General features: G+C 40.8%; 1 protein-coding gene across 7 annotated transcripts in view; it reads left to right on the top strand.

Moving 5' to 3' along the window:
- RGS7 (regulator of G protein signaling 7) overlaps positions 1-13013 on the top strand; it is a 266918-nt gene that overhangs the window by 223014 nt on the left and 30891 nt on the right. For all 7 annotated transcript variants that reach the window (XM_009933299.2, XM_075412522.1, XM_075412521.1 and 4 more), the window contains 5 exons: positions 119-217; positions 959-1020; positions 2319-2429; positions 2904-3029; positions 12475-12661. In XM_009933299.2, the coding sequence (XP_009931601.2) occupies positions 119-217; positions 959-1020; positions 2319-2429; positions 2904-3029; positions 12475-12661 (585 nt within the window). The remainder of the gene's footprint in view (positions 1-118; positions 218-958; positions 1021-2318; positions 2430-2903; positions 3030-12474; positions 12662-13013) is intronic.

Genomic DNA, 13013 nt, shown 5'->3' with positions numbered 1-13013 from the left:
AAAAAAAGTATTTTGGCTAACTTCTTGAGCACACTGTACTAAGACATCACAGTTACTATGGGTATGTGTAGAAAGCATTATCTGAAAGCAACTATCATTGTTCCATATTTTTGCGTAGTCTGTCTATGGCTTACAAAACGACATTCGAAGTCACAGCCCTACCCACACACCAGTACCAGAGACTAAGCCACCCACAGAAGATGAACTACACCAAGAGGTTTGAAAAATAACTGCAACCATGTACTTTTAAATTAACTTTTTAGGAAAGTAAAGTAGGTATTAAACCAAAATTATCATAACTGGGACATCATTCAGAACAGATTTAGCGAATGTTTTGTAAACCTTTTTCTCGTTTCAGGATATATGGATTTAGGTATGTAACTTCTGTTAAAACTAATGAGACAAAAGCTGACATTTTTTGTACCTTGCATTAAACAGTTAAAGGTAGTTAGCAGCAGGCCAGTTAGTGGGTTCTTTGCATAGCTAAGCCCATTAGCCCCTTTAGCGGTAGACAGCTTGCTCTTCCTTTCAACACCGCTTCGAGGTTTGGGGGTATACTTACCTCTCTGGGTATGCACGCATGGGTTCACACATTTATCTACTGTTGATGCTTCATTAATCTTTCCTGAGGTGTTAGAATTGGGAGAAGACAAATGTCTGAAGAATTAGTAGTTCTCTTCAAAAATCTAAAAGAAAGGCTAATTGGATTTCTGTTGATGAACCTTTAGGGAAAATGTTATATTGGTTCCTTTTTTTGTCTCTGCATGATCTTTTCTCTGTGATGGAAAGTTCCATTTATTTTAGAACTACACTAGTGAAATGTTGTCTTAACTCAGATATATTTCTCTTCTGTGCCCTAGGATAATTTAAGGTTAAATTACAGCCCTAATAAAAAAGTTATGGAAATAGAGTCAAGCAATGAATTACTCATAAAACTCTTTGACTTCCTTTCTTGCAGATTAAGCACTGGCAAATGCAATTAGACAGACATAGATTAAAAATGTCAAAAGTTGCAGAGAGGTAAGTATATTGTCACATCTTCTGGTTTTTCAATTAGACTGATAACTGTTGGGAAAATGTCAGGATGAAATAACTTCAAGGAAAGAGAAACATGGGAGCTCAGGTGTCATAGAAAGAACTGATGAGAGTTTACTTAAGTAGGAGGTACGCAGTTCTTTTATTGATAAAAGATGGCCCAGATATTCCGTGACACATTTCTAATAAACCCAAGAGTCACTGAAAGAACCTCTGACCAAGGGGTGACAGGTTTCACCTTGCATTGGCAGAGAGGGTAAACAGAAATAAGGCTGGGTTTACTGTTTTGATATTTCAAAAGGGCAATCACTGATAAAGCAAGGGAACTGATCGGCAGAGCTGGCTGGGTGAGGAGCTCTGTGCTTGAATGAAGTGAATCTGAGCTTACTTTGGGTCAGAGGATGTAAAACTAGTGGGAATCTGTGCATGTGTGTCTACTTATACATGTATATGTATGCATACACATACAAACACATATAAATGTATATTTATAAAGAGAACATATTAAGAATTTGTGTTTGCTGACCAGTAAAAATGGAATACAGACTAAATATAATAGAAATAGGAACGCAAATAAAGAATATTTGTCCTCACTTGTCAATAATTTTTCAATAATTATAAGGCAAAAGGAAACAGAAAGCAAGAATAAGGGCATGGGAGATGTAAATTACCATAATAAAAATGAAGTTTTTAATGTGCTCGGTTGAGTCAGACCAATTCATAAATATGGAAGAATTTAGAAAAAAAAATTGGAGTTTTTTGGAAAACAATAAACTTGGGAGTAGTGCCATTTGATTAGGAAATAATAAAAATATTAACTGTATTTAAAACAGGAAAATTGGAGTCCTAGCAGCTGCAGGGCTAATAAATATGACCTGAATAGCATGCAGTGTTTTAGGACAGATTTTAAAGGAACTGATAATTAAAACCATAGGGGTATAAAACATGTTCCTTTATGAAAGCAAATGTGCATGGAAGAGGTTGCGTGATTTAATTTATTAGTGCCTAAAGGGGCCCTAAAAGGAGCTATGTGGAAGTATTAGGGAAGTTCGTAGTTTATTTTATTTCAGCTCTTGGTAAGACCTGAACCACCCCTCCTTCTTCAGGGGTCCACTTTTAAAAGGCTTGAGCAAACTCATTTTAGCCTGAGCTTGTGGCTGAGTTCTGCGTGTGTGCACACCCGGTTACCATGGTTTACTGATGCAAGGTAACTTAACTGGGCTAACCTGATCAGGTTTCCTCACCTCCTGACATGAGGATGTTTGGTGCTTTTGTTTTTCTAGTCTATTAGCTTATACAGAGCAGTATTTGGAATATGATCCTTTTCTTGTGCCCCCTGATCCCTCAAACCCTTGGATATCAGATGACACCACCTTCTGGGAACTGGAGGCAAGGTATATAATTTTATTTCTTCTTTTGGGACAAGGGGGTGTATCAGGCTTTTCCTGAAATGTGAAGATTTCAGACAGAGGTATTGCAGGAAAATACTGAGGCAGAAGGGTAATGCAGTATCTTTTTGTTTTTTCCACCTTTACATTTTCGTAAGATGGGAAGAGCTATAGATTAAAAAATCTGTATAAAAAGTTACAGTAACCAGTTTCCAGGGTTCCAGTGTGAGGAAAAAAGATACCTTTTAAAATCTGATAACATTTCCTAGTTGGAAGTCCTTATTTGTTGGTGTAAATGCATGCATCCTGTGTAGGTACTAACAGCCTGGTTAATCATCTCTGAACATTACACAGATGTGAGCAATCTAGAAGGTGAGAAATCTGAGGCTGAAATTTAGGACTTATTCTAAATTATGAACACAGAGTATTAGAATACCGAAGTATTGCTGATTGTAGCTTCTGTTGTTTTTCCTACTATAGCAAAGAGCCAGGACAGCAGAGGGTGAAACGATGGGGGTTTGGCATGGATGAAGCTTTGAAAGACCCTGTGGGAAGAGAGCAGTTTCTCAAATTCCTGGAGTCAGAATTCAGTTCAGAAAATTTAAGGTAAATGAGAGGGATTTTATTTTTTAGTAGCTTGTATGATACATTGGGTTTTGTCATTTGTCTGATACCTTTTGTTTCATTTTTTTACCCCTTGAAAAATTTTTCTGTGTCTTACCTTTCAGAATCCATTCATGCAGATTACTGCCTGCTCCCATATTCAGGCTGTGGGAAAGATTCATATACTTAGCAGAGACTCATGTGAAGCATATTTTCTCATTCATGTCCAACTTTCAGTCAAACTACCCATGTAAGAGCTTTTCTCTCAGCTCATTTTATTGAACCAGTTTAAAATATTGACCCATTCAAAGCCTGTTCAGTATCTTTTAAGTCCAAGATTATGAGAACAGTAAAATTAAAAATGAGAGTTTGTTAAAAAAAAAAAAAATGGATTTAAAGGTAAAATTCACAGACTTTCACTGTTGGTCAGGTTTCTGGGGATGACCGGGCTTTTGAAAATCTCCACCAAGATTCTAGTACTCGAGGATCTGACACAACAGAAGCAGCAGACAGCTTGATCTCAAATTCCTCACTAATTTCAAAATGGAAAGGTGTTACTAGTGTATGATGCTTAAATATTTTTTAAAAGTATATATACAGAGTTACTTTTAAGTGAGGGAGAACAATTACTTTTCCACCTTCCTGTCAGATGTTATCTGTATCAATTCCCATTCATGAATAACATAAGGAGTGTAAAATCCTATTTGCACACATTCTAGAACTCAGAAAAATCCTAAACTACTTTTTTGTCTGTGCCAGTTCTCACTCTGAAAAGGTGTGGCATAGCCATTCGTACTAGAGTTATGTTTATGTGGCCTCTTACAAGAAGCGTTTAGCATTCTGTGGTGTTGACTCATAAATGCAGAGTAATTGCACAGACCTCCTTGTTGTTAACCGAAGTTGGTCGGCAGAATAATTGGATATGGGCTTCACTATGTTGCTGACCATGTACATATTCAAACATTGAATTTTTCGTCACAGATGTATATTGGATACTGTAGACATCATGATATTTTCCAACTGATTTGTTTGCTGTTACCCCTGTCTAAGTATGTCCTGACCTGTATGTGTGTTGATAACTTCATTAGTGATGGATATAGATTTTTTCTAATTAGAACATCCAAATGGTGAAATGAAACTTTACAAATCAGAATGATACCAAGAAAAGGAAAGGTAATTTTTTGTATGTAAAGAGCATCCTGGTAATTCCTTATGCAGAGCAGCTGTTCAAACATGAACCTATTCAGCCTGGTGTGTGCTGCAGTTTCTTTGCTTTTCTGTGATTAATTTGTCTCTCTGCCAACTAGACTGTTACCCACATAATCCCTAGCTCGCTCTTCTAATCCTATTTACAACACTAACCACAGGCAAACTGCAAGTGACTGGTCCAGAAAAACTCCCTAGAGAAATGTGTTCAGAGCTGATTCCTTGACATGCCATCTACTCTTCTGTCTCTCTCTCTAGATTCTTATGTTGGCATTATAAAATATAACATCTGAGCAACGGTGAATATGAGCTTAAAGGCTGTCCCTGGGAAGGATCAGCCAGGGGATCAAGCTTGCACTGAAAAGAGGCTTTCTGTGATGATTAAATGAAGGAAAACTGCCTCACAAGCTCAGCATTATGTTTATGAATTCTCAAACTGTAGGGAAATCAATCCGCTGTTAGGCTCAGACAGTAAAGTCAGGTTAGAAAGCATGAATTTGTAAAGCTTGTTGTGTATGGGAGTCAAAATATTATAGATCTCAGTAACAGAAATTAAAAGCTCGATGGTTTCAAGCATTACTGCTGAATAAACCTTAAATTTAAAAGACCACCAATTTCTTTGCCTACCTGTTAACCCCAGTTTGGCAATTTGTTCTTTGGAAGTGGTTTTTTTTTCAGATTTTTTGAGCCGATTTTTGAGAACTGGCTGAATGACAGAACTCAGAGGGTTGTCATCAGCAGCGCTGAGTCTAGTTGGAGACTGGTAACTAGTGGTGTCCCCCAGGGGTCAGTACTGGGCCCAGTCTTGTTTAACTTCTTCATCAACAACCTGGATGAAGAGTTAGAATGTACCCTCAGCAAGTTTGCTGACGACACAAAGCTGGGAGGAGTGATGGATACACCGGAAGACTGTGCTGCCATTCAGTGAGACCTGGACAGGCTGGAAAGTTGGGCAGAGAGGAACCTGATGAGGTTCAACAAGGGCAAATGCAGGGTCCTGCACCTGGGGAGGAAAAACTCCATGCACCAGTACAGGCTTGGGGCGGAGCTGCTGGAGAGCAGCTCTGTGGAGAGGGACCTGGGTGTCCTGGTGGACGACAGGTAGACCATGAGCCAGCAGTGTGCCCAGGCTGCCAAGAAGGCCAGTGGGATCCTGGGATGCATTAGGAGGAGTGTGGCCAGCAGGTCGAGGGAGGTTCTCCTTCCCCTCTACTCTGCCCTAGTGAGGCCCCATCTGGAGTACTCTGTCCAGTTCTGGGCTCCCCAGTTCAAGAAAGATGAGGAACTACTGGAGAGAGTCCAGTGGAGGGCTATGAGGATGGTGAGGGGACTGGAGCTCCTCCTACGAGGAGAGGCTGAGGGAGCTGGGCTTGTTCAGCCTGAAGAAGAGAAGGCTGAGAGGGGACCTAATATATGTTTATAAATACCTGAAGGGTGGGTGTCAGGAGGATGGGGCCAAGCTCTTTTCAGTGGTGCCCAGCGACAGGACAAGGGGCAATGGGCACAAACTGAGGCACAGGAAGTTCTGTCTGAACATGAGGAAGAACTTGACTTTGAGGGTGACGGAGCACTGGACCAGGCTGCCCAGGGAGGTTGTGGAGTCTCCTTCTCTGGAGATATTCAAGACCTGCCTGGACAAGGTCGTGTGCAGCCTACTGTAGGTGACCCTGCTTCGGCAGGGGGGTTGGACTAGATGACCCACAGAAGTCCCTTCCAACCGCTAACATTCTGTGATTCTGTGATTCTGTGATTCTGTGATTCTGTGGTTTGACAGCCACTTTGAGAAAATTATTTCCATCCACATCTTCCCTTTGCAACAAAGCGAATTCAAGTCAGTAGCTGACTTTTGTCCTTTTGCTGGTCTAATAGTGATAAAATTTACAAGAAGCACCATGAAACCTACAGTGGGGTGGGCTGCTGGGACCCTGGACTCAGGCTACCAAACGCAGTGCACGGGATACAGCAAGGGACTGCAGACACTGCAGAGATTCAGTATTACTTGGTTAGAAGTCTTACACCTCACTTTGGTGAAAGAAATGCCAAAAATGTGAAATTATATGTCCACCAGATACACCGTTTCTGTTCACGTGTGATTATCTTATGTAGCTATAAGTCCCAGCATTACTGTTTCATTAGCTCGGACTAAGAGTCTCTAAGCTGGCTGTGAATCTCGGTCGTAGTGGATGTAGATCCTGTCTTAAGAAACAGAACAGGGATGATAAAACTCGAGCCATGAGTTAAAACCAAGAACTGTGCAATGATTAGGAATGCAACGGGCTTTCACCTACATACGCTGTATCTCTGTGCTTTTTTTCTTTGCCTGTAAATTAGAATTAATATTATTTCAGTCTCTAAAGGGGCATTGTAAAGCACAGCAAAGAAATAAAACTAAGTAGTTCTGTCAGTGCAGTAGCTTTGTTACAGATGGATTGCAGTTTGCTAACACCCAGGCTGGATTCTGCATTCACTTAATGCAGGCTGACTTGTAACTCTCTTGTTACCATGCAGATTTTTTGGAGGGATCACTTTGCATGCTGGTCACTACACAGAACAAATAGCTAAAGTAACATATGATTTGGATAAGAAATTTATAAAATTCCCACTGCCTAATACAAAAATGATGACCATTGTTTAAAATTCACAAGACTTAAATTTGAGCATTATCTGATACTACTGAGCCTGGTTGCAAGGCTGTCTAAGCACTGAAAAAGGAATTTTCAAAGAGAATGAGACAGTGAAATGAGTCTTACTGCAATGTGGAGACCTAATTTCTTTCATCCCTGTAGAAAATCCCCATTCCTCTCCACATCCTTCCTTTTTCTGCAGTGCTGCAGAATTCTTTGGAAAGTTAATATTCACATGCTGACTGTACATTTGCTCCCAAGTGGTTGTTCTGTAGGAATTGCAGCCTGTGAAGAGCTAAATGGTTTCAGACCTGCCAGCCTGAAAGCCTGTCCAAGGCATTACGCAGTATCACAGTAGGTGTGATCTCCAAGCCAGTGCTAAGACTGCAAAAGCCTCCTAGGTCAGTGAAGGGAGAGTGGTGACGGGACATCTTCCATGATGCGCAGAAGGAAAAGCCGCTGGACCCCTTGCCCCTTCCTTTTATCCTCATTTAATAGCTTTCATGATATGTGAGTAAATAGGGAAAAGGAGCTTTGAATTCTGGTTGTCCAGAAAAACAAGTGAAGGACTGAAGAGAGCTAGATTTAGATGTTTTCTCTTGATAAATTTTCTCTGACCCTCCCCCTGCAAGCTGAGATTTTGTGAGATGTTGATTTTGGACTCGTCCATTTAAGTTGTTGTAGAAATGTTCTGTACTGGAGAGAGCAGCTTCAATTATATCCTGTAGAAAAAATAAATAAAACTCCACATATACACTAGTAAGATTTTGCAGTGTTGCCTACAAACTGTTTCAGTCATCATGCTTAATTTTATGTTTAACTTACTTCCGTGGTTCTAGTTTTTCTTTTGATAACACCATAACAGTGCTTTTACTAGAGAAGAGGGAGAATGGTGCAAGAGGTTAAAATTTCTTTTTAATCCAGCCTGTTTCACTCTCACTTTTTTGCTCTTTATTACTGATCACTGCTCTTCATAACTAAATGCAAGACATTTCTGTCTTCACTGATGGTGAAGAGAGCTCTGCATGTTAGAAGGTATGAAGACTGATTAACCATCCTTGATGTCTGTCCTGCAAGTCTGAACAGAAGTGTTGGTAGTGACACTTTCCCACACAGCATGAGCACTGGTACTGTTTACCTTCACAGTGTTATTAGACCCTGTTTTGGGTGCTAATAACTTGACCAGAGTTTAATCCTCAAGGCTGAAATAGCCTGTGCTTTATTTCTCATTCAGACTCAAGCTTAAACTCCAAGTCCCAGCAATGTTGCCATTTCTGCAGATTAGATGAGAAGGAACTAGTTGCAAGATTTAATGGTTTTCTCTGTCATTTTCTTGAAGACTTGCAGCACTACTATGTCCTGAAGCTTGAAGTTGTACTTGGCAAGAAGGTGTACTCTAGGAATCAAAGAGTAGTCTTTCCTGCCCCTAGAAAAATGTTAGCTGATTTTCTCCATGGAGTTTGTTAAGGTTTTTGTTTGCTTTTGCTGAACATGCTGAAAGGTCTATCCTCTGACCTGTTGTGTCATGTCCACTGGGTGCAAAGCCCACGTAATTCTCACTTCACTGTCTCCACGCTCTGCCTAAACCTTACACATTTCATGGCGAATCACTGTAGCCTTTCTTTCACTTTGTGCTCCTATGTGCTAAATTCAGCTGATTAGCTTGATCTGGGATGTGCTGATGGCTGCATCTGACATTTAGGTCAGTTAATGGGACAGAAGCAGTGTTGCAGCTGTGCTATTTATCTGGCAAGGCCACCCTCACTTTGAAAGTAATCCAGCTGGAGGACATAATCTCCGGATATCTTGCAACATGTGTCTCACCATGTCATGTGGCTGAATGTACGACTCTCATATGCTATACACTCTCCCTCAGCTATACGTACGGCGTGTGACCCAGGGTATGGCAGCCCAAATTCTGGGACAGAAGACAGCAGTGAGGTTTGTACCCAGCTACTCAGGTCTCTGTTCAAATGGTACTGAGCATATTCTAGAGAGTGTCTCCATGGCAAAAGTAAACCTCCAGCAACAGGAGACAGAGTTTCATCCAAGGGTAGAGAGACTGAGCTCTAGTTCCTTCCATGAAAAAGCACTAAGTTTGTGTATATCATTGTCTAGAAAATGCAGTTGGGTTCCCCCTTTTCTCTCTTTCCCTTATTTTGCACATGTTTATATTATTTACTGTTGCACACTGCATGCTGTCTGCTACAGGAGTCTTCGCTTACTCTGGTCACAGCTCATGAAGCAGAGCTGTAAAATGGGACAGGGAACTCTTTTGACTTGACGCCCTGTGTTGAGGTCTTGCAGACTCCATTTCAACTTCATCTGTGCTACTGGTTGCCATGGGATATTTGGAAAAGTTATTTTTGAAAATGCAAGAGGTGGTAGCCTTATTTTGGGCATTCCCTAACTTTGCACATTTGACTTTAACTCTACATGGGACGAGGGCAGGCATTTTTTATTGAAAGATCAGTAAGTAGATTAAAATGTTTAAACGTGTGTCAACTGTGAAGTAAGCACCCTAGATATAACATATCGCAGAAATCAGCACTTTCTTCCCACTTTTACAGAGGCTTCTATATTTAGAACATCACATTTTCCATAGGATTTTTGAGTGCTAATGTTAGAAGGATAAAAAAAAATTAATCTATCAAAGAGCTGGTGTTCAGCCTGTAAGGATGTGTCTATACCACCTGCCTGTTCTACGTTGGAAGCTGAATGTTTCCTCAACAAAGTTAAATTTGTCTCCCATCTATTTCCCCATAATTGAATATAACCTGCTATATGGAAACAGTTTACGTGCAAAAGAAAAGAGCATCCTACGGCGTGTTTGTGGTGACTTCCAGAAGTGTTGGCAGTGATATAATGGAACAAATAAGAATGTGACAGCTTTGAGCTAGATCCTCAGGATGTCTGCAGGGTGATAGAAAATGTGTGTTTACCAAGAAAATCCTTCCCTTTCATTTTTCTATTCCTTACCTGACTTCGATACACAGGAGTAATCAGTCAGTCCCAGAAGAGGCATTTGAAGGCGTTAGCACTGCAGGATATACACTTTTAAATGCAAATATCGAAAGCAGCTTAAGGAAACCAAAGTAGGTTGCACAAATTTGGCAGAGTGAGCTGAAGTAGAGTTTGTGAGCTGTGCAGTTTTTAATCTTGAGTTATGAGGCCTCCATTCTTTCTGCATTGCCATCAGATTCTCAGGATATATCCCCAGGCTCTCTGTAGATCTATGTTCAATTCACATTGCAGTTCATAAAGAGAAGTGATGCTACCCAGAATTTTTGAAACTGAAGTTCTTCTGTTGGCACAGACTACCTTCGTGACCTTGGAGAAACCACTGTAAATTACTACATTATTAATATATTTGCAAAACTGGGATAATATTACTCCTTTGTCTTTTGGGCAGTCTTATGGGTTCAATAGACAGAAAGATTGTGCTTAGGTACTATGGAAATGGAATAGTGTAGAAGTAACTAAAATAGTCATCTCAGTAGAGCGAAGCTGACCATAATGGCTTGTAAGTGATGAGCACGGTCTCCTTCCATCTATGCTACAAAGGAGTTTCAAAACAGTACTGTGAAGGCCTATTTGTTTCCTGGAAGGTAAATCATCTCGAGTGAAGAATGTCTTATAGGAGGAATACTGTAAGGTTTTCTTTGCTATGCTTTACTATCTTCTCTTAAGACTTGTTGCAATATCTATATTTAAATTTGGATTGAGGGTGGTATAATTTTGCTTTCTTGGGTGGTCTCAGTACGGTTCCACTGTTCCTCTGCCCTGTCCCGACTTTGTTTAACTAAGCTAAGCAAGTTTGATCTCACAGTGTCAGTGGAACCACATTTTGAAGGTGCACCCAAACTATTTGTCAGCCCTGTAAAAGCCAACTTATTTCACAGTTCGTAGAATCATAGAATGATTTGGGTTGGAAGCTACTTTATAGATCATCTAAATTCCAACTCCCCTGCCATGGGCAGGGACACCTTCCACCAGACCAGGCTGCTCAAAGCCCCTTCCAGCCTGGCCTGGAACACTTCCAGGGAGGGGGCAGCCACAGCTTCTCTGGGCAACCTGGGCCAGGGACTCACCACCCTCATCGTAAAGAATTTCTTCGTTATATCTAATCTAAATCTACCCTCTTTCAGTTTAGAGCTATTACCCCTTGTCCTGTCACTACAGGTCCTTGTAAAAAGTCCTTCTCCAGCTTTCTTGCAGGCCCTTTCAGGCCGCCATAAGGTCTCCCCAGAGATTTCTCTTCTTGAGGCTGAACAGCCCCAACTCTCTCAGCCTTTCCTCCTAGGAGAGGTGTTCCAGCCCTTGGATCATTTTTGTGGCCTCCCCTGGCCCCACTCCAACAGCTCCATGTCTGTCCTGTGCTGAGGGCTCCAGAGCTGGACACAGGACTCCCAGTGGGGTCTCACCAGAGCAGAGTAGAGGGGCAGAATCCCCTCCCTCGACCTGCTGGCCACTCTGCTGGGGATGCAGCCCAGGATACGGTTGGCCTTCTGGGCTGTGAGCACACATTGCTGGGTCTTGTTAAGCTTCTGGTCAACCAGCACCCCCGCATCCTTTGTCTCAGGGCTGCTCCCAATCCATTCTCTGCCCAGCCTGTATCTGTGCTTTGTTAACTCACTTCAAGGTTCAGCTTATCTGTTTCATAGGATCATCTGTGTCAAAACAACAATGAAAAGTTGTGATGGTACATATTGCATTTTTAACAAAGTCAAACTTTAGTGGAGCTCTCCAGGAGCGGGGGAGAACTGAGTGGTCTGCGCCATGTCTAAGCATGGGATCCTAGCTGAATTTAGAATTTGTGCAGTGAGACAGTGTGAACACCCATAGAAGAAATAATGGTAAAACAGTCATAATAGCAACTGAAAAGTGATTATCCAAGCTTATAGCTACCTAGCTGTGATCATAAAGTGCTCACGACAATTTTAGTGGTCCTGCTCCAGACTCAGTGAGAAAGATACAATGAACTGGCCTGCACTATATGTGGCTGCCTGATGTTGGTTTGCTCAGCAGCAAAGAAAGAATGAGTACTTCCATTCATCATTTTAGTAAAAATATTCAGTGAAATGCAATGCTGAAGAAAGAAATTAAATTATAGCGAGCAAAACAAAAGCTTTTCCAGTTTATACGTGATTTGTGGAGTAATAGTAACAAAATTACAGTTACACAGTTTATAGTTCAGCAGGACTGAGAGAGATTTGTGTAGATAGAAAGAACATAAGTTCTTATTAGCCTTTGAAGGAATGTCAAAAAGTAATAGGTTCACAAGCAATAAAAGCCCTTCTGGTTCAGGTGAAATGAAATCTTAGTTAAATTCCAGCTAAATGGAAACCTTCCCATAAGTTACCCATACATAAGTAATGAAGGATTTCCCACCCACCGCATGAAAAGGCTTGTAATAATTGCTTCTTAAGGTGGATTGATTGCCTGAGAAAGTATATCAGAATGCTGATCCCAACATAAAATTACAGATTTTTCTTATTTTGGCATGTTGTAGATGAAAACTTCAGTTACTTCATTTTTTTTTAAGATCGAAGAAGAGTATGAGCATTTCATTAATAATTATACTGAATTGGAAGTCAAGATGCTATGTTGTGCCATAGGTTCTGGTTAGCAGTAGAAGACCTGAAGAAGAGGCCTATCCGTGAAGTTCCTGCTCGCGTCCAAGAGATCTGGCAAGAATTTCTTGCTCCAGGTGCCCCCAGCGCTATCAATCTAGATTCAAAAAGTTATGACAAAACCACGCAGAATGTAAAGGACCCTGGAAGATACACATTTGAAGATGCTCAGGTCGGTTTGCAATCCTGTTTAGGGATATTTGAAGTAGAATATTGGCTAGTGAAATCTATATATATAAAAACAAAGATATATTTAGGAATTAAAGGGTAATGCTCTGTTTCCTGAAATGCCATTTTGGCAATGCAAATGGGTAACATTCTTTCCTTCATGAGGCCTGTGAAGCTCTTCATGAAACTTCTGTGCCTGATGTAGAGTCTTCCAGTGGACTTCAAATGGAGCAAAGCATATAGTGCAGTGAAAATTATATTTTTATGTTCCTGTTTTATTAATTTTATTATTCAGTTACATTAAGAGAAAAGCTTCCCTTCCCCCCCCCCCAGTTAATTTCTAGTTCTCATGGTCT

This window comes from Opisthocomus hoazin, chromosome 2 (genome assembly GCF_030867145.1).
Source record: "Opisthocomus hoazin isolate bOpiHoa1 chromosome 2, bOpiHoa1.hap1, whole genome shotgun sequence".
Lineage (NCBI taxonomy): Eukaryota > Metazoa > Chordata > Aves > Opisthocomiformes > Opisthocomidae > Opisthocomus > Opisthocomus hoazin.
The sequence above is the reverse complement of the archived record's forward strand: the minus strand, read 5'-3'. Positions and strand labels throughout refer to the sequence as shown.